The sequence below is a fragment of the Elephas maximus genome, chromosome 8 (genome assembly GCF_024166365.1).
Source record: "Elephas maximus indicus isolate mEleMax1 chromosome 8, mEleMax1 primary haplotype, whole genome shotgun sequence".
NCBI lineage: Eukaryota > Metazoa > Chordata > Mammalia > Proboscidea > Elephantidae > Elephas > Elephas maximus.
The window spans coordinates 53802493-53825347 of NC_064826.1; the positions used below are offsets into that span (position 1 = coordinate 53802493).

The following is a 22855-nucleotide window of genomic DNA, read 5'->3' on the forward strand; positions in this document are numbered from 1 at the left end:
ACTACTGTGTAGAAATTCAATTGTAATTTGACATTAAATGGTAAACTAATATTTATTGAAGGACATTCTGTCATCTTATATTTTCTGAAGATATTTATAACCAGAAGTTCTTACTCACAATTCACTGAATTTTATTATATTTCAAGTGATTGGACCCCAAGTCTCCTTGGGAATCTCTTTGATAGAGAAACTTTCTCACCCATAAAAGTAGACTATAATGTATTGCTCTGAATCTGACACCTGATAACATAAGTATTTCATAATTTCATTATAAAACTTTTAGTCTTTATAGTGCTTACTGCACAGTTGCCATTCCCCTGTAGTTAAGGCCATTTTTTTTGCTCGGTTTCTCACCAAGGGAAAATAAATGTTATTATACACAGTTTCGATGGAGCACTCACTCTGTTTCTCATTGATTTATGTCAGTTAACAACATTAATGGAGACTAGGAATTTATTACCCTGGAACCTGACCCTAAGCAGCAAGTTTCAGATTTGTAACCAGTTCTTTAAAAATAGTATTATTATCAAAGGGAAAACGGGAAAAAAAAGTCATAATAGCAGTAAAATTCCTTCTGAAAAAAAGCCTGCAAATAGTTTGTTTCCAATCATGAAATTAATGGAAATATATTGTTAAACTTCCATAGAAATGGGTCTAAAATGTATCTGATGATTCCTTGGACCAATTTTGTTATTTATCTCAGTGAATTTTCCCCCATGGACTGGCAGATAAACTGAACAGATTTTATTGCCAAAATTTATTTGCTGGAAGCTTTGCACCTTATGGTAATTTTAAAGTTCAGACAACTTTGCTTTAATATATTCAGGAACCATTATTGAATGTCTTGGGAATTTCAGGCATAATTTTGAACAATATATCTTTATTCTAAAAAGCCATTGGTCAGAAAAGAGTTATGATTCAATTATGGACATTGATTGCTCTAATAATCATTAGCTTTACCTGATTACATTTATCAACTTTTGACTGAAAAGGAAATTTATCTTAAATTAATATATGTCAACCTGCCTAAAAGGAGAACACAATTGTAATGGCAGAATGTTCTGGCATTTTTTTTTAGCCATTTATGAGAGGTTAACTATAACTTGAGAGTGACTATAAAAATTGCCTTCAGTTGCTAGTCTCCTTAATCAGTTAAACACAGTATTCTAGAACAAAATTTAGCACTCAGGTTAAAAAATTTACCTGTTCCAATAAACATGACATCATATTGACCATCTTCTGCATCCACTCGATCTACTACAATCTGTGTGAACTGGTAATTTACATCTGTTTTGACCATTATCGGGCGGTTATTAATAGGAAACACTGGATTGTACATGGCTGGATGACTTCTTGCAAATGTTATAACATCATCAGGAAGGTCCTTTGTAGAGTCAAATCCACCAAATGTTTTACTGGGACACTATTAGGATAGAAGAGAGAAATATTTTTTTCTTAAGAGCTGATAAATGGGATTATAAATTGTATAATAACATATGGCTTAAGTGATCTAAGAATCCTTTTACCTGTAATCATTTTTTAAAGTTAGGTAAATGGTAAACTAAAAAATAGTAATGTTATTTAAATTACTCATTTATTATATAGTATATATTTCCTAAACATATCTTAATTCTCAATAGGATTTAGTCAGTCACTATTTATACCAAAAATTACAAATGCATCTATTAAGTGTACAGGAGGATTCTGTTGCCTCTATTAGTGGCACTGTCAAATGTTTTATTTATGTGAGAAATGAAGTACTTAAAATTATGAATGAAATATGTTGCTACTATCCAAACCAAGGAGCCCTGGTGGTGCAGTGGTTACGAGCTCAGCTGCTAATCAAAAGGCTGGAGTTTGAAGCCAATAGCCACTCCTTGGAAACCTTACGGGGCAGTTCTACTCTGTCCGATAGGGTCGCTATGAGCCAGAACTGACTTGACAGCAATGGGTTTGTTTTTTTGTTTTCTTGGTTTATTCAAATCCAGCCCAACCCAACCCACTGCCATTGAGTCAATTCTGAATTATAGAGGTCCTATAGGACAGCGTAGAACTGCCCCATAGAGTTTCCAAGGCTGTAATCTTTACAGAAGCAGACTGCTACATCTTTCTCCTGAGGACTGGTGGGTGGATTTGAACTGCTGACCTTTTGGTAAGCAGTCCAGTGCTTAACCACTATACCACCAGGGCTTGTTCTGCAACACCTATAAATGTACTCAATTGTTGGATTAGAGAATCCAATCAATTTTCTTGGATACATTTAATTTTTTCCTATGACATCATGCTAAAATACAGACCCTTTTCTCAAACTAAAATATAAACCATTCTTTATTGCTTTGTTTCTAACATAAGTGTGGTATAAGGTATCATCAATGACTTTCAATAATTAAAATAATTTTAGGTATAAGCAAGGATATTATTCCAAGTGTTTTGCAACCTGCTTGGCACAGAAACCGACCAATCAGAATGGACATCATGACCAAGCCAACCAGATGACGATCATGGACAACCAGAATGGATGCATTGGTAAACACTGGCATAACGTCGCCTCTGGTATATAAATTTTTCCACATAAGGCAATAAAACACAAATGAGACAAGTTAGATTTACTCTTTTCATTCTGTTTGATTCTGAAGTTCATAGAGTATGATATTTCCGATCTCTTGCTTTTTGTCTTAACACTTAAGTAATTTTTGCTTTTTATTATAAGAACTTGGGAGGTAAAATGGAATTAAGAGAGGTTCCTGATCGTTCAAGAGGCTGAGAAAGAGAAATCAATTATCACTGACATCTTGATACAGATCATTAATGATTTATGAGAAAGGAAACCAATAAAACTTTTGAAATAAGAGTAATATATGTGTGTGTACATACTCACAAACATCATAATGTAACAGTTAAAGGATTTACTTTTTGTTTATTTAAAGAAAATGATATAATTACTTATTTAATGTTATATCAAATATCTGTATAACAAACTAGAAAAAAAATGTGATGTTAATGTTATGTGTCAACTTGTCTAGGCTAAATGTTGCTGTGAAAGTACTTTGTAGATGTGTTTAACATCCACAATCAGTTGACGCAGTAAAGAAGATAATCCTCCATAATGTGGCTAGGCCTCATCGAATCAGTTGAAGGCTTTACGAACAAAAGCTAAGGTTTCCCAGAGAAGAAGGGATTCTACCTCAAAACTGTAACATTGAAATCCTGCCATAGTTTCCAGTCTGCTACTTGTCCTACAAATTTTGGACTAAAAAATGCAATATTAACTAAGTTTCTAGCCTGCTTGCCTGTCCTATAGAAATATATATATACATAGAGAGAGAGAATTAGAACCAATAGCAAATATATATATACACACACACACACATACATATATGTTATTGGTTCTATATACAGGAGCCCTGGTGATGAAGTGGTTAAGACCTTGGCTGCTGAACAAAAGGTTGGCAGTTCAAATCCACCAGCCACTTCTTGGAAACCCTATGGGGCAGTTCTACTTTGTCCTATAGAGTTGCTACGAGTCAGAATCGACTCGATGGCACAGCACAACAAATACGTATATGTGTATGTATATATATACATATACACACGTATATATATGGAGAGAGAGACAGAACCAATAGCATGGCTATATATATATATACATACATACATATGTGTGTGTATGTGTATATAGTTTTTTTTCTGTCTAAAAGATAAGGCTACCCATTCAGTTTCTAATTCTCAAAAATCATGAGCCTTAATAAATGGTAAGCACTGAACTTAAATATACATTTGCAAAGAAAATGTTTTTAAATGTGTAATTCCATGAAATCACAGAAAACATTTGCCTTGCAGTCATATAGTTTTAGAATCTTTGTTCTACGTTATGTGTGTTTAAAGTCTGTTTACAGACAAAAAAAATTTTTTTCACATCTGTCAGAAGTATTCAAATTTTAAACACCTAGGTCACTTACAGTTCCTGGCCGTGGGTAGGGGACTCTTCCTTGATAAGGCACCCACTGATAGTTGGGACCATCCCTGTGAGCGTATGGACCAAGGAACACCCTTCTCACATCACTCATGCTGTACATACACACCGCTGATCCCTTGAAGATGTTACTAGCAAAGAGAGGGAGAACAAAAGCAGGCATTCATCTTTATAAAAGAAAACTGTTGACACTGAGTTCTTAAATTTCAGCTATTTATTTTTCAAAGCTTGCATATCAAGTCTTAGCAATCTCAAATAGTGTCTGGGATTTTTGTTGTCATTGTTGTTAGTCACTGTCGAGTCAGTTCTAGCTCATGGCAACCCCATGTGTTACAGAGTAGAACGGCTGCATAGGTTCTCTTGGCTGTAATCTTAATGGAAGCAGATTGCCAGATCTGTCTTTTTAGTCACGTGTGTATATAACAATGCACGAGAGAACAAACTACAATTTCTCAAAAATAGAAACCATGGATGAAACTGTCTTTAATATTCATAGACTATATACATTCATATCGTATGTAGACTATTAAATTTTGATAGAAAAAAGTATATATGACCATATAAAAGCTAATGTTTACTTTTCATAGCACATAAAAAATATGAAAATTCAAACTTTGTTAATATGTTAAACCTGCCAGCATCATGATTGAAATTAGAGAAAATTTAAACAAGTAAGAATGTTTAAGAAATCATTTTATAAGCTGAAATTAGTACAGAAAATAGTCAATATCAAATGATATGTCACGTTATATTATTTTTAACTCCCAAACCACGAGTGTATTAAATCAAGTCACAGAGTTTGATTTTTGTAAAAGCATTAAAATCACCTCTTTTCAACACAGAAAACAGTTTTAGTTAGTAACTATTACATCCTAGTCAAAGTGGAGAATTACAGCAATTATTCCCATCATTTTGCTAGACATAAATCAGGTAATTGAAGCAATTGGAAGTCTGCCACTGAGCTGCCACAATTTTCCCTTTTATTTTGCTAATATAAATACAGCTTGAAGAATGGGAGTCTGAAGATATAAAAAAAGCTGTGCACATTTGAAATGTGGAATGCTTATCTTTTAACTCATCTTTCTCCACCAAAAATTATGTATAAATCAGACCAAATGCAAAGCATGTGTTCCTAAGAGTTTATTATTGGAAACTTCTGCATATGAGCAATGTCTGCTGGACTGGAAGCCTCATGAGGGAGGACACTATGCCTGGCTTCTTTTCAGCTACATCAATTGCAGTTTGCATGGTAGTTGATACAGAATAAACCTCAATAATTATTCATAGAATTTAATAATAATATCTTCAAAAGAGAATACATAACAAAGACTTATTTAATACATCACAGTTTATAATCTTTATGTTTCATGTCATTTTTTCATTTTTACACACTTTGTTCATACACAGATGGAATCAGTCATGATTGAAAGATTTGACAACAATGATTTACACTGGTTAAGATGGCACTGGGTTGGCACTGGGTTAAGACTCACCTGAAAAAAAAAAATCCATTTCATTGAAGTAGAGATTGGAAACTGTTTTGCCCATTAAACGTGTGGTTCTCAAAGTGTGGTTCCCTAGACAATAGCATGAGCATCACCTGGGGATTTGTTAGAAATGCAACTTCTCAGGCCCAATCTCGTTCCTAATGAATTCGAAGCTCTGGGGAGCCACGCCCAGCAATTTGTAGTCTAACAAACTGGTTAGACCAGGTGATTTTGATGTATCCTCAGTTCTGAGAACCACCATACGAAGCAATGAAGAAGCAGAGGATTAAGGCTTGTTCAACTTGAGCCTCCCATTCTTTACTTTAGTTGCCATTTTGTTTTTATACAAAAGGGGAGGAAATATTTAGGTATGGGAAAATTGTATATATTTTTATTAATATGAGTTTCTTAATCTTAACATATTGTTTTTTAAATTAAGTTAAAATTTCCAATCGATTTAGAATGGATTTAGAATAAACCAGTGTTCATATTGTAGCTAATCTTTCTCTTTGTGCTATCTTAGCCTCTTGCAGCCCGGAGAAGGAGTGGAAGGGAGGGAGAAGGGGAAAAAAGGAAGGAGGAGAAGAGGTGGAGGGAAAAGGAGGAGAGGAAGTTTCAGATTGGGATGGTATGTGAAAATAACACAGGATAAAGCCTGGTGTTGATTAAGTGCTCAGGTTTTTTTTTGTCTTGGTCGGTGTGTGTTTATTGAACTTTTTCTGTGGCTATTTTTTAAATTCAGATTCAATACAAAACCAAGAAGAGTCACAAAAAAAAAAAAAAGTAACTATATCGAAAAAAAGTTAAGTCAAAGGATCTATTTACTGACTTTAAAAGCTTAAAAAACATAATTGAGACATTTTGATTACCATACTAATGATGTTTTTAAGTACCTAAAAGCAATTTAATAGTTTCATTTGTGAATTAATTAACCTTCCCTTTTTTTAAACTTGTGAATTTCTATTTCAGTTCCAGAGATGTGTGTGGGAAAATAAAAGAAGCATCTAAGTGTGAAGTAGATAGTAATGGAAGGACTGAGAGCCACATGCATTTCTGCTGGGAGGAGTGTCACAGGCTGCCATGTGGATCTATGTTCTCCCACAGATGCTCACAGAAACAATCTGGCCGAACAGAGAGATGCCTTTCAGTGGAGCTGCTTGTATCAAAGAACATTTGGGCTTTTCTTTTATTTCATTCACTTAGCAATTGATGAGATACATAGAGAGACAGGAGACAGAGAGAATTGCTTTAGTTAAAACAGCAAATTTTAAATTAAGGTTTTTTTTTTTTTTTTTTTCTAACACCTTTAGTTTATATCCTTACAAACTCTTGGAAAAACTCAGATTTCTATTTTTGTAATATTCTGTATTTCATTCACATTTTCTAATTCAAAACTATGCATTTTTCATGACAAATTTTTCAAGCTATTTCGCCACTTGATTTACAGTGATGATATTCTTTGCTAAAATTTATTTTAAAAAAAACGACTTAGGTCATTACTTATTTCAACCACCCAAGAAGGCATAACAGATCAAAAGTTAAAGCAACACTGTCCCTTCAAAAATTTCTTTTCACAAATTATGGAGACATGGAAATCACCTAAAGAACACAAAGTTTCTACGATGATAAGATAGTAAAAAGTTATTTACCTGGAAGTTGTAAATACTCCATATACAATTGGGTTTTTAGGATCTTTAGAATTCATTAGGAATACATCCTCTGTTGAAAAAAAATTGGGGAAAGTTGCATTTTTTGATGGTCATTGAAAAGTGTGGGCAAACATTCTCTATACAATACTACCAGCTACTTACGCAATTCATCAAAATGCGTGTCAATGCCATTCGGGCCTGGTACTGAGCAAATCAGACGAGCTTTGAGGAATGTTGTCCATTTATTCACCAGACTTCTGTGCCCCCCAAAGTCATTCTGAAAGGAGAAAATGTCAGTTTTAGGAACTATACATGTAAATGATAATTTCAAACATTTCTTTTCCTTGTATCTTGAGATAAACACAAAATGAAATTCCTTGCTTTTTTAAAAAAGTTCCATTATCATTTCAAATGTCCAGATATAAGATATTATGACTATCGTATTGTTGATTGAATCATTTACTGAAACTTTATTCAAGGAAATACTTGTAACGAATATCCTTTAACATAAAAAAGCCATTTCTATCGTGTTACCACTTTTTTCATTGTGTTACTTCTCTACAGTTATTACACTCGTGTTTGTTTTGTTTCTCCTACCTACTGTGTATTCCTTGAGATTTTACTTATCTGCATGGCTGGGTCGCAGCCAGTGCTTATCATATTAAAAAAAAAATTTTTTTTTTTTTTTAGTAGGCACTAAATTTTTTAAATGAGGATTTATTGAATGGATGAAAAATGCATGCCTTATAACCTATACTAAAATACATCGCAAATAAAACTTGCTAGCATCACACATTGAAGCAATTTGATTTTATAGTTAGCATGTAGAGAAAATATCTGCATAAAATTTATTAGAGGAAACTCAGTTCAGAGAAAACATTTTGTAAAAGTGTCTCCTCACCACAAATAAAATTTGGCTTTAGCCTAAATGTAGCAATAAATTCTATTTTGATGGTATGTATTTTGTGGCTACTATAGTCTTTTAAAATAATATTTTAAGTGCATGAACTGGTTCCTTAAACATATAACACTAATTCATATTTTGGGTATAAGGATGTTCTAAACACCTGTTAAGTAACACTTTTAATACCACCTGTGTTTTGTGGAGAAAAGATTCTCATCCATTTCACATTTTATTTGTATGTTTCCAGATCAACAAAACTTTCAATTGTGCATTAATTGAATATAAAAAACCCAAAACCAAACCCATTGCCCTTGGGTCGAATCTGACTCATAGCGACACTACAGGACAGGATAGAACTGCCCCATAGAGTTTCCAAGGAGCTCCTGGTGGATTTGAACTGCAGATCTTTTGGTTAGCAGCCATAGCACTTAACCATTGTGCCACCAGAGTTTCCTTAATTGAATATACTAGAGATTAACAACTGGACAATGATTGGAGGAGGAAAGAGGCTACCAAAAATATCATGATATTTTTTTAATTTTATGATACTTTCTGAAGAAAAAGTAATTTTATTATGGGAAAATGATTGGAACTAGCTTTGTAATTTTCTTGAGCTGAAACTTTAATATATACTAACATTTGGTTTTATCCGCAGTACATTTATACTACACTACACATTATATAAGGGAAAAATAAGCTTTATCATGTTTTCACATTGATACTAATGATACTAATTAATCCAAAGGCATTTATTGAACAATTTCTGAATTTTATATGCCTAACACCACAATGCAATGTCACATCCACGGCATGCCACCCAATAATGAAATATTCCAGATAAATAAAACTCAGAGCCTCAAAATTATGTATATGTGTAAATGCACACATAGGATGCAAAAATCAGTTTGTAAAAACAAGCCTCAATATTTGTCTTTCTTTAAGTTAATACTTCAGTTATTCCAACAACAAGTATTTGTTCAAAGTTTACGCCTTGTAGGAAACTGCTAGGTCTGAGAGGGAAATAAGTGTAGAATGGTCCTTACATTCTCCCAGATTATCTGTGAAAAAATTCCCTAGAATTTTAAACCATTATCATTTAATGTAGTTGTGAAATAACACCAGTTATATCACAACATTTACCTGTATATTTGGCTATGTAGAATTACAGTTAAATAGCTACAGTGTATTTCCAATAATTTTTTTTTAACCATTTAAATATTTGATGCCATTGGTCAAATTTTTTAACTCTGATTTTCATTGTATTTGCACACAGGTGGAAGAAAAAAAACTGTGATTGCACAATGACCTGCAATCCCATGCTTTTTCTTTACCTCACCTTGCATATCTGACCTATTCTAGCATGAGTGGCTTTTCCAGAGTGTTCTCCATCTATCGCATTTTCACGGAAGAAAAAATACACTTTGTCATCTTCAGGATTGTCACTCTCTGGGATGAGGTGGGCACTAATGAATCTTGGATCTGAGAAACAAGTTATAGCATAGATGTTAATTCACAGTTGAATAAATATCATTCATTACAGTCTATTACCACCTTCTTACTATTTGATGTATTTTAAGAAACTAATCTTTCCTTCATTCACTTTTATTCAGTACAAGTGAAACTTTATTTAGTCATTCTAAAGTATGTTACAAATCACATTAATTCTCAAAAAAAACATTTGTTAATGTTTTATGGAAGGTTAGGAGTAAGTGCAGAAATCCTCAATGTGATCACGTATTGCAAATGCATTCCCGGATATTAAAATATTTTGCACTGCCATGTGCTATATTACTTATTGCAGTCCCTGTTACTATTCTTCCATTCAAGCATGAAATGGTTTCAATCAAACTACCAGTTGATCTATTTCAATTCCTGGCAAAGACTGGGTGGGACAGGGGAGGTAAAAGCCACATAAACCAAATGAACAACTCCTCCCCTGGTTCTCCCCATCTCAGTGGAGAACCATGTCATTTTACTAGGTGTTCAGGCCAAACACCTCATAGACAACCTTGAGTCTTCTCTTTCTTTCACACTTCACAATCTATTCATCAGTAAATCCCCATCCATCACCACTTCTCACCTTGACCCCAGGACCACCCTCTCCCAGGATAGCATCCTGGGTTGTTGTAATAAATTTGTAACTTTTTGCCTTGTTTCCACCTTACTAACCTCCGTCTATCGTGCACACAGCAGCCAGCATAGACCTCTTATATGTCAGATTGTGTTACTTCCCTCTCCAAATCCTCCAATATCTTTCCAACTCACTTACAATAAAATATAAAATCCTTCCAAGAAACAGAAAGCATCTGTGATCTGGTCCCTGGTTACCTTTCATGTCTCTCCTGTTCTTTCTTTCCTAATTTACTTTGAGCTTGCTATAGCGACCTGCTTCCTGATTATCATTCCTGCCTCAGTTTTTCTCCTTGAATAATTTTTTGCCCTCATACATCCTCAATGCTGGATTCCCACTTTTATTCAGGGCTTTGTTCAAATACAACATTATCAGAGAAACCTTCTTTGACTATCCTTTCTAAAGCATAGAAACTCTTACTCATGGTCATTCTTCATTTCTTCATGCATTATTTTTCTTCCTAATACTATTCGACACCTGCTATGATCTATCTGTCTGTCTGTCTGTCTGTCTATCTATCCATACATCATCCATCCATCCACCCACCCACCCACCCATCCACCCATCCATCCATCATCTATCATCTGTTTGTCATCTACCTACCCACCTACCTATCTATCATCTATCTATAATCCATCTTCATTTGCTTATTGTCTATCATCCTTTCCACCCCAATGGAGTATAAGTTCACGAGAATAAGGTCTTGGCACATTGGTTCACTGCTGTGATACCAGAACTTAAAACGCAGTGACCATTCAAAGAACATCTGTGCAAGGTGGAAAGGAAGGAAGGCAGAGAAAAAGAAGACGACATAAATTATGCAGAATGTATATCAGCAATGTTCAAAGTCCCACATTCAAAATATTTTTTGTAAATATCTGGGTTGATATGGTTGTGGCTCAGAAACCTATTTAGAAATAGGTAGTAGCTTCATGGCTTTAACACGTAATATACTAAAAATCTGAGTTTATCTTACTGAACACACTTAGGACATTGCCAAAACCAGTGCCGTTGAGTCGATTCCGACTCATAGCGACCCTATAGGACAGAGTAGAACTGCCCCATAGAGTTTCCAAGGAGCGCCTGGCAGATTTGAACTGCCGACCCTTTGGTTAGCAGCTGTAGCACTTAACTAGTACGCCACCAGGGTTTCCATAGGACATTGCAGGCACTTAAATTCTTAAAATAATCTACCTGTACTCCCATGATGTATTATCATATCAAACTGAATGAAATATACAGATACAGGTTAGCACCATAATTAAGAGACTAGGAAAGAGATTAGGACACCAAAACTAGCTTTATCCATATATGATCCAAGTTATTTAGTCCTAATCTTCACACCTGTGAATAATTATTGTTATCATGTGTTGCACACTTGTAACCTTCGCTTAACTTTTGCTCTGGGACCATGCACTTAGTGTATTTCACCGGGTTACATCTCACTGTCCTTTTCAGACAAATTATACAGGCTATGTAAGTAATGTAAAACATATGACATACTAACTATTCATATTTGAAGGGCAGAGTACCAGTGGAAGAAGCGTAGGAGAAGAATAATTTTAAAGTGGTATGCCTTAGCACTGACATTTTTTAGGCACACAAAATAATACATTTCTTGAACTGTAATGATTGTTGCACAACTTGTTTTTCCTCATAAATTTCTACTTGTTCATATGCATAAAAATATATTTGTGCATATGTATGTCTCATGAGAAATGGAGAGCAGAATCATGTATGTGAGATGAGAGATTATGTTATAGACCAAGCAATTATTACTATATTGATGAAGTTAAACTCCTAGGAATTCATGAGTGTGTATGTGTGTTTAACACAAACTTGTATTTGTGGTTTCTATATATTTAGGAGTACAATTATCCTACTAGCAATGGGGAAAACCACTGAAGTGTGTTCAGCTGGGTAATGATAGTATCAGATTTTTATGCTAAGAAGATCACTGATGAACAGAACAAGTTATAGCAGATCAAGAATGGTGACTGGGAGACTGGGCTGGAGGCTGTCACAGAAACGGAGTGAGAAGTGATGGTAGCTCAGACCTTCATGAGGCATTGGGGGTACAGAAAGATTCAGGGATTATTTGAAAGTAGAATTTATAAATTATGTTCACTGATACGATGTTTAATATAAGTAATAGAGGGAAAAGCATGGAAAATAAATGTGATTTGAGCAGTTAGTTGAGAAGTGGAGTAGTTTACGGAAATAGAGAATGTTTGAGGAAGGGTAGATACAAGAGTGAGGAAAGAAGATGAGCTTAGCTTAGTGTGCATTTAGAGTGAGATGCTTGTGGGGTGTCCCATAGGCCATGGAACATAGGAGCTCAGGAAACAGATCTGGATTAGAATTGAAGTTACACACACTTGAAGCCAATGGAGTAATTAGGAGGGAATAGTATAAAGATAGACCCTAAAACACTGAGAAAAGCAATAAAGAGAGGAAATTTAGCAAGCAGGCAATGCAGAAATGAAGGGAAGAAGTATTCTTCTTTGGATTTCAATCTCTCCCTCTTTAATGACTCTTTCTGTCAACTATATATTCTTAAAATTTCTTTATCCTGATAAAGAAAATAACTTCTACTGACACTCTATTGTATAGAATCGCTTTGTGATTTCTTGTATCCCTTAAGGAAAAGGTACGCTTGAAAGAGCACTCATTCACCTTGTCCCATTTACCAGTGCTCCTTATTATTTTCACATCTAGCTTTTGGCATGCTTCACCACTGCAGTGGATTAATTACTTTTGTGTGTGGCCTTTCTAGCCATGATCTTGTAACTCCCACCCAGGTGATTGAGCAGGACGGTGTGATAGGGTAATTGTGCCTACCAAGGGGATTGGTCAGTTTTGCCTTAAAAGAGAGCCAATTTGAGACCAGAGAGGAGGATCCTATCACTGCCAAGGAAGAACAGCAAGGAGTGGAAAATGTGTCCTTTGGACCCAGTATCCCTGCACTGAGAAGCTTTTTGGAAGCAGGAAGCTGAGAAAGAGAGCAAGCTGTAACCATGAAGATAGTGAGAAGTGGTGGCATGAGACCCGGCAGCAGGTGATGGCACAGTGGGCTTCCCAGCCCATGGACAGAGAAAGATGTGTGCCTCTGGGCAGAGGCCAAAGGCCCGGGAGAAGCATCCCTGGGAGCACAGCTGGGGAAAGCCTATCCTGATGGAAGAACTGTATCCTGAATGTGCTTGAGCCTGAATTCTGTTACTTCCCTAATAAGTCCCATAATCATGAGTATGGTCTATGAGTTCTGTGTGGTCATGGCAATGAATTATCGAACCTAGCAGAGAAGTAGAGAGTGCTGTGTGAGGGACAGCTAGTATCGGAATTAGTAAAAATGGCCGATAGGAGGCTTGTCTGGCCCCTACCTCATGGGAGTCAGCCTTAAGCTGTTGATCCTGGTTCTCCCTCCCCCTTGTGAGGTTGGAGGCGGTCAGACACTGCCCCCAAGCCATTTTTACAACCACTGAAAGTGTTCCACTGATAATCAATAGGAACTATCAAATTATCAAATAAAATTTGATACTCATTTTCCTTTGGTTGTCTTCAGCTACTGGCATAGTAACACTACTCTGAGTCAGTAATAAGTAATTCAAATCCTTCTTAAAACTTTCATTGTGTTTCTGGCTTCTTGTGGTTTTCATGACTCTGAACCTGATTTCTTAGCCATCTAACCTTTGCTGTTTCCTTAAAACTTCCTTCCCCTTTTTCTGAAATCCCTAAACACAGACACTTTCTAAATTTCTTTTTGGGGGGCCTTTTCTTTCCTCCCACTACTGTAAATGAAGTCAGCTCCTAGTGTTTCTCCCATTCCAATTTATCTTAATTTTCTTATTTCTCTTTGGGAATTTAGTCACATCTATAGCTTCAAGTATCACCACACTATATTACCTTTCCTTTTCTCCACAGGTCTATCCTGTGCTTCAAAACTGGGGCTAAAAATGTCTAACTAGATATCTCATTTCATCTTTAATTCATTATGCCTAGCAAAAAACTTACCAATTTTCCTTTCAAAACTGCTTCTGCTCCTACCTTTCTCACTTTGGTCATTATTAACACCTAGAGATAAAATGGTATCTTACCTTAAATTATCCCTATCTCCTTCAGGTTTTCGTTTTTTTTTTTTTCTTTTTTCACTCTACGTTTATTATCAGACTTATTTCTACTATTATTTTCATTTCCTTTTCCTTTCCAATGCTGTCAGCACAATTCATGTCATTACTTTACAGTTATATATATATATATTAATAATTTTTATTGTGCTTTAAGTGAAAGCTTACAAATCAAGTCAGTCTCTCACACAAAAACCCATATACACCTTGCTACACACTCCCAATTACCCTCCCTCTAATAAGACACCCCGCTCTCTCCCTCCACTCTCTCTTTTCATGTCCATTTCACCAGCTTCTAACCCCCTCCACTCTCTCATCTCCCCTCCAGGCAGGAGATGCCAACATAGTCTCAAGTGTCCACCTGATCCAAGCAGCTCACTCCTCAACAGCATCCCCCTCCAACCCATTTTCCAGTCCAATCCATGTCTGAAGAGTTGGCTTCGGGAATGGTTCCTGTCCTGGGCCAACAGAAGGTCTGGGGGCCATGACCACCAGGGTCCTTCTAGTCTCAGTCAGACCATTAAGTCTGGTCTTATGAGAATTTGGGGTCTGCATCCCACTGCTCTCCTGCTCTCTCAGGGGTTCTCTGTTGTGTTCCCTGTCAGGGCAGTCATTGGTTGTAGCTGGGCACCATCTAGTTCTTCTGGTCTCAGGATGATGTAGACTCTGGTTCATGTGGCTCTGTCTGTCTCTTGGGCTCGTAATCACCTTGCGTCCTTGGTGTTCTTCATTCTCCTTTGATCCAGGTGGTTTGAGACCAATTGATGCATCTTAGATGGCTGCTTGCTAGTGTTTAAGATCCCAGATGCCACTCTTCAAAGTGGGATGCACAATGTTTTCTTAGTAGATTTTATTATGCCAGTTGACTTAGATGTCCCCTGAAACCATGGTCCCCAGACCCCTGCCCTGCTACGCTGGCCTTCAAAGCATTCAGTTGATTCAGGAAACTTCTTTGCTTTTGGTTTAGTCCAATTGTGCTGACCTCCCCTGTATTGTGTGCTGTCTTTCCCTTCACCTAAAGTAGTTCTTATCTACTATCTAATTAGTGAATACCCCTCTCCCACCTTCCCTCCCTTCCCCCTCTCGTAACCACAAATGAATGTTTTCTTCTCAGTTTAAACTATTTCTCAAGTTCTTATAACAGTGGTCTTATACAATATTTGTCCTTTTGCATACAGTTATATTTTTGAAATCACCTAACTAGTCTTCTACCTGTATTATCTATTTCCACTATGCCCCTCATACACTGCTACAGAAATATGTATGAACACATTCATCCATACATTTTCCAGAACAGATTTCAGGTATCACAGGTTATGACAAAGTAGCATAAATTAAAATGTGTCAAGCTCTAAGGCAAGCTGAAGTTACTCTGAGTCAGTATTAAGGTTAAAAGTACACACCATCGTGATCTATCTATACATATACTTGAGGTGGATCACAACTTTCTAGCACAAGAGTGATTGTCAGTTACATACTTCACAGTAGCCTCAAAAATAGAAAACAAACTAATGGCTATTCATTGTTATCTACAAACTACCCTTGACATATCTTTTATGCAGTACTCACCGCTATTCCCCTTCTTTACTCCCTTACTGAACTCGCTTATCATTCTAGAACACTATCTCCTATTACACAGTCATGGTGTCCCTTAGCATGGGAAGAAAGTTTGCTTTTACATCTTTTATAATATTTAATTCCTTTTATATTATCCTCATTTTTATACTTGTCTCATGACAGGCACTTGTCCTAAATTTCTTCCTCTTGCTCCTTCAGCTTCTATATATAACAAAGTTACCCTCTCAGCTTATTTTGAATCCGTCCCACTGCAACTACCCAAATGTAGTTTGGTAGTCTCCTGGGAGTCACCTTCAATCTGTTTTCCCTGCCTCTGGCCTCAGCTTCCTCCAAACTGTCTTCTATTGTCTATCGCCTTTTAAAACGCAAACCATTCCCTGGCACCTGGTACATATTTCCCAATTAGACTCTACAAAGCTCTATTTTAATCACTTGTTTTCTTTTTCCTGACTTCTTGTAATCTGATCTCCATATTTTTTTCCTATTTCTCCCATGGTAAGCATAATTTATGAAAACAGAGCATAGTTCCCAAACGAGTGAATAAATGAATTAATAAATGAATGGATCTCCTAAACTAAAGTATGTTCTTTGGGATTAAAAAAAAGGTCATTTTTTTTTTCTTGAGTTTTGACAGAGTTTGTCATCATTTTGAGGAGATGCTGAGCTCATCATATGCTCAAAAATGTTTTGGTTTCTGGTTAAAGAAACACTTAGATATGTCTCTAAATTGCAACTATTACTGACAGTAATTTCATAATAGCAGATTTTCAAAATGTCATTTTGAAATTTTATGAATTTTCTTTTAACCTGAGAGTTTTTTTTTTTAATCTTATTCTCTTGATTAGATAATTAATATAGTCTAATTAATTGTGTTGGCAATTTTCCAAAATTAGATTTCACCAATAGGATTTACAATAATAGAAAACATGTCTATTAATTTTGTGGAGCTAATCATAATCTATATACTGTATGTCAGAGATTACCATTGTCCTGAGGAACAGTAAGGAATTCAACAATTTGCCTTGTCATCAAAGACTCCCCATGGACAGGTTTTACCTAAATTTATTCAGATTGACCTACCTTATTAGTTCACCTTAGGAACCTAAAAAGTTCACGGTGTTCACAAAGGAAGCTATTCTACTTCCATCTACTCCCATCAAATGGCAAGCAGAAACAACAATCCAAACTCACTAGTTAGTTTTTCTTCTTAAAACTGTGTTCTGCAACCCATTAAGGCAGAGCATGCTCACTTTCAGTCTCCAGATACAAATTCCTGATCTCAATGCGGCCAAGTCCGTCCAAATTATAGACACGGATCTTTTAATAACGTCAACAGTTACAGCACCCCTAGATGCCTTTCCACATTACAATGTTCTCTGCTCTGTGAAGTTCAGAAAATCCCAAGAGACAATGATTTAACAATTTGAGAAGATTCCTTGCAATTTAAAGCAGGAAATCGATGTGGATATGTATGAAAAACTGAACATCAAAAGCAAGTGGCAAAATCCATTTAAAGAAGATCAAAGTGCATTGATCTTGCCAGCATAAAACCGCAGTGTAAACATTATGAAAGGTAAATACGGTTGGAAAAGATTCTCTCATCTGGGTAGCTTAAATGGTGTGCCTTTGGGAAAGAAACTTGTCTTTACAGGTACTGTGGTACATTTGCAATGCCCTGGGCACACTTTGGATGCTGAAAAAAACACATCACATTTAATAACCTAGGGCCAATGCTATCATGTGAAGCACAGAATCTTTAGTCAAGATTATAACAACAAACACTGAGTAAATACGCCACTCTTTTCTTTCCCCTTTATCTCCTTTTCCACCCCTTCACATTCTTCCACACTGCATCCCACAGACGGCATTTCTTGCAAAATTCACGTTTGGGCACCACCTGCCACTTGTAACAGTACCAGTCTGTTGAAATATTTTTAGCAGCTGCAAATTAAACCGTCCTTCAGGTGCAATCTCACACTTAATGAAAGTGACACCTTGGCACAGGACACCCGGTTGCCTTTATGATTCATTTGGCAGCTTGAGTTTTATTTAAATAATGAAAACATTCTGCTGCTCTCAGCATTAGAATCAGCCTGGATCTCTAGTACTGCGACATTCTGACCAGCATGTGGCTGGACCTGTCCCTTCCGCTAGTAAGTCCCAAAGAACAAAAACATACAACTAAAATTGGGGAAATATTTTGCTGAACATGGACTGAATTTACAGAATGATTAATTAAGGTTTTTGGAGTATCTATAAATTTAAAAGTCGGGATATCGTTGTGGATTGAATTGTGTCACCCCAAAATATGTGTTGTAAATCCTAACCTCTATGCCTGTGATTGTAATGCCATTTGGGAATGAACTGTCTTTGTTACGTTGATGATAAAGGCTTAGTGTAGGGTGTGTCTTAAATTAACCCTTTTTGAGATATAAGAGACTAAACAAGCAAGCCAGAGAAGCAGAGATGGGGGAAGAGAGATGTCAAGCCACATGAAGATTGCCCAGGAGCTCAAAAGAGACAAAGACCTTCCTCCAGAGCCTACAAAGAGAGAAAACCTTCTCCTAAAGCTGGCACCCTGAATTTGGACTTCCAGCCTCCTGAACTGTGAGAAAATAAATTCCTTTCTGTTAAAGCCATCCACCTGTGGTATTTCTGTTATAGCCTCATTAGACAACTAAGACAGATATGTATTGGTTTTCCTGGGCATAAGTCATATATAGTCCATTTGGATAAAGCATGGAATTAATGATTATAAACTCTTTTGTGCAATTGCTGAAAGGACTGGTTAGTTTCACAACATGAAACACTCAGCCAATCATCTCATAAGGCATGTTAGGAGGCTCCACGGCGGATTAGGAGGAGCATGGCCCCACTGCAGAAAAACAGCCCAAAGTACTCGTCTCTCTGAATCAGTGCGATCTATCACCTTCATCTGTGGGGGGGGAACAAAGGCTTTAAAATATACATAATTCACAAAACGTGCATACCACATTTTTCTTACTCCACACTCTAAAGGTGATCCCTCTGACGTTATGACTATTTGTGAAGGAAAACCTTTACTAAATGCAGGGCTTTAATTACTAAGATAAAAAGAGGCAAATTCTTTCTTCATTACAAATATATAAAAACTACTCTGCAATAGGTGTGAGGGAAAGCTGCGTGGAGTTTGGGCTTCTCCTACCCATTATATTTATAACATAAAAAAAAAAAAAATTAACATCTATGAGCCTCAGCTTCCTGTCAAGTGTATATCTCAGGAGGTTGCTGGAATAATTAGAATATATATATACATATATATAGTGTTGTTATGAGTCAGAATCGACTTGATGACAATGGGTTTGGTTTTTCAATATCTATTAATATTATATTATATATCTAGGTGGCGCAAATGGTCCAGTGCTCGACTACTAGCTGCAAGGTTGGCAATTAGACCCCCCCAGAGGTGCCTCAGAAGACAGGCCTGGCAATCTGCTTCTGAAAGATCACAGCCTTGAAAACCCTATGGAGCAGTTCTACTTTGCACACACGGGGTGACTATGAGTCCGAATCGACTCAACAGCAACTACCACCACATATATGTTAAGTGTTATGTGCGTGTGTCTGACATATAACAGGCCTTCAAAAGTTGCTAGCTGGTACTATTTCATAACACTGTTTATAAAACTTGGTGAAATATCCTGAAAAAAAAATTTTTAAAAGTTAATGTTAACATAAACTTTGTTAATGAAAGCAAGTTCATTCAGAAGCCAGTTGACAAGGTGGCAATTAAGCCTGTTAAAGACACTAAGTACAAATTGTGAATTATGTAAATTGTAAACTCTATTAGTGGTTTCTATATCACAGCCTCAAGCTTCAACATACTTACAAACTAACTAGAGGGGAAACTGGTGACGAAGAAAAATCATCACCAGATGCCGGCCAGCACACCAGGATGGCAGCCAGAGTGACTGGCTTCTTCCCGTTTCAGCTTTGCTGCCACACAAGGGAAAAAACCCCAAAGAATCAATAGACCGTGAAAAGAAACTTGAAGCACATTAAGAATGCAGGGAATGCAGTATAAGGTCATCTCACATTCTTAGCTAACAGTCTAAGCAGAGTGGATATATCACTTTTGGCTATGGAACAAAAAAACCTCTAGCTGCCAAGGAGGCTTGAAAATGCTTGTGATGCTGAGCTGGCTGGGAAACTATGACCAGCCCTTGGGATAATTCAACCCCAAGGTTCAGGATGAGTCACATCAGGAGGGAGAGAAGGGCTGAACAGGATGGAAGATGAGCACAGGATATGAGAGAAAATAATGGGTTCTATTTTTTTTTTATTTACTGTGTCCCTTCCCTGTGCTCTATGCATATTATAATAATCCATACTCATCCCAGAAGGAAACCTTGAGACAAAGACCCAGAAAAGTACAAACTTGTCACAGGAGAAAGAACCAAATTCTTTCTCCAGCATCACACTGCTGCAAGTATTTGCACCTGGGTGTTTTGCAATCTCTCTCTAGGTTGCATATATTTATATACTGTTTCGTTATTTGGCACACTGTTTTAATAATCAGTTTTTTGGGGGGATGGCTTTAGAAATTTCAATTATTCAGTGTGCTTTATTATTTTGTTTTTTCTTTTTAACTGTACTTTAGATTTTTAGATGAAGGTTTACAGAAAAAACTTCTCATTAAACAGTTAGTACACATATTATTTTATGACATTAGTTAACAACACCACAACATGTCAACACTCTCCCTTCTCAACCTTGGGTTCCCTATTACCAGCTTTCCTGTGCCCTCCTGCCTTCTAGCCCTTGCCCCTGGGCTGGTGTGTCCCCTTCAGTCTTGTTTTGTCTTATGGGCCTGTCTAATTTCTGACTGAAGGGTGAATCTCAGGAATGGCCTCATTACTGAGCTAAAAGTGTGTCCAGGGGCCATACTCTTGGGGTTTCTACAGTCTCTGTCAGGCCAGTAAGTCTGGTCTTTTTTTGTGAGTTAGACTTTTGTTCTATATTTTACTCCAGCTCTGTCTGGGACCCCCTGTTGTGATCCCTTGTCAGAGCACTCATTGGTGGTAGCTGGGCACCATCTAGTTTTACTGGACTCAATCTGGTGGAGGCCGTGGTAAGAAGATCAGTTTTTAACGTTAATAAATTAGTGGGAAATCTTGCTACTTTCTGCCACTGTGAAATACGTTGATTTGTACTAAATGGTCATAACCAAAATAAACTATCCACAGTTTTCCTCAACTAAAGGCAAGTTATTTATGAGGAAGTGAAAACCTTTTGGGATACTGGGCTAACAGGCATAAACATATGAAGTGATCACAAACAAACATTACTGTATAGCATGGTTCCTCAACTCAAGGTCAAGTCAAATTAGTTATATTGTAGCTCCTCTTATTCATCCCTGCTGTGAAGGAGAAAACACTTTTCCACTTTCATTTTTTTTCAGTTTCATCTTCTGTATCTATTTTGCGGGTAATTCCTCTCAATTTCACCCCTAGTACGTTTTTTGAATGTAATTTTTTTCCTTAATTCCTTTTCCTTATTTAAGCTCTGTTAAAACACTGATCTATCCTCTTAAAAGCGTTCCAAGCCTCAAGTCATTCTATTTTCCTATCAACATTTCACAGTGCTGCCAATGTGTGTGTGGGTCAAAATGCACACTGAATTTTTCTTGGCAGTTTTCCATTGCCTAAACAATTAAATTCAGACTCCTTTAAGAGACACTCAAAGTCTCTGCTACCAAGTCCCCATATATAATTCTAGGTTCCCCTCCCATTGCTTTCCTCCCTGTACCCTACTGTCTTGTCAGTCTGGATTCTCGTAACTTCCATTCTTAAATGGCCTTATTAGTGCACATCCTTCTATGGAGAATGTCCCCACACAACTTGCCTGTCAATACCCTGCCCATGTTTCAACACTTTTCCAAATACTTCCAGAAATACTTTCTTTTAAATTCTTCATGTGGAAATGTCATGTTGGAGTTTCCATAACATCTTGTTTGATCTTCTCTTCCAGTAGTTACACCTTGCCACCTGCCCAAAATCACCCTGTATAGTGATATACAGCTGCATTTCTTCCCTAAGTTCTTTCAAGGTAGTGTTTTTCATTCAGCTTGCATTTATCTATTTCTTAGGATGGTATATTTTAAAATATTTGCTAATTTGAACTCAACTAAACAACTGGCTGCCAACCGAAAAGTCAACCGCTCTGCAGGAAAAAGATGTGGCAATCTGCTTCCATAAAGATTTACAGCCTTGAAAATCCTACAGGGCAATTCTACTTTGTCCTTTCGGGTCACTAATGAATTGGAATTGACTCAATGACAATGGGTTTTTGGGTTTAAACACCATTATATTTCCACATTGGCTTATTCCCCTCTAAGCTCTCACACAGATGATGGTAACTTAACTGCACAGTAGCTAAAAGGTTGTCATGGCATAATGCTTTGCTGTACCACTTACTAGCTGTGTGGCCATGAGTAAGTTACTTAACATCTCTGTGCCTCAAGTCCTCATTCATGAAGTGAGAATATGAAGATGCTGTCAGGATCAAATGAACTAATTGAATTAATACAGATGAACTTAGAACACTTTGCCATCATGAAATATGAGCTTTATCCTCATTGTTTCCCCATAGTTGCTTCACTGTTTAACTATGTGTTGCTCACTAATACTTAAAACGCTATTATTGAAGTAAACAAAAACAAGTATCTTCAAAAAATAAAAAAAGAAGTGAAAGAGAAAGGACAGAACTAGTAAATTAAGAGCTGTCTTTTGAGCTCAGGGGGCCATAATTGAAAAGAACAAAACACGTCAGAGACTAGAAACGGCATCAGAAACATTGTTTGTCCTTTATATTAAATTAGAAAAGGACTTAAGGGTTTAAAAGATACAAAAGGAAGCTTTATTCTCAATGCTGAGACTTGAATAGCTGTGTGTTTGGTCAAGCAAAACTAGGAGTGCTGCAATATTTATAGATACTTCCTTGTATTAGATTGTCAATAAATTAATTTACA

The 22855-nt window shown here is 36.5% G+C and overlaps 1 protein-coding gene across 1 annotated transcript in view; it reads right to left on the bottom strand.

Moving 5' to 3' along the window:
- SEMA3A (semaphorin 3A) overlaps nucleotides 1–22855 on the bottom strand; it is a 231667-nt gene that overhangs the window by 35941 nt on the left and 172871 nt on the right. The window contains exons 7-11 of the mRNA XM_049894021.1: nucleotides 9350–9492; nucleotides 7272–7386; nucleotides 7110–7179; nucleotides 3960–4104; nucleotides 1204–1423 (exon numbers count right to left, since the gene is read on the bottom strand). Coding sequence (XP_049749978.1) covers nucleotides 1204–1423; nucleotides 3960–4104; nucleotides 7110–7179; nucleotides 7272–7386; nucleotides 9350–9492 — 693 coding nt within the window. The remainder of the gene's footprint in view (nucleotides 1–1203; nucleotides 1424–3959; nucleotides 4105–7109; nucleotides 7180–7271; nucleotides 7387–9349; nucleotides 9493–22855) is intronic.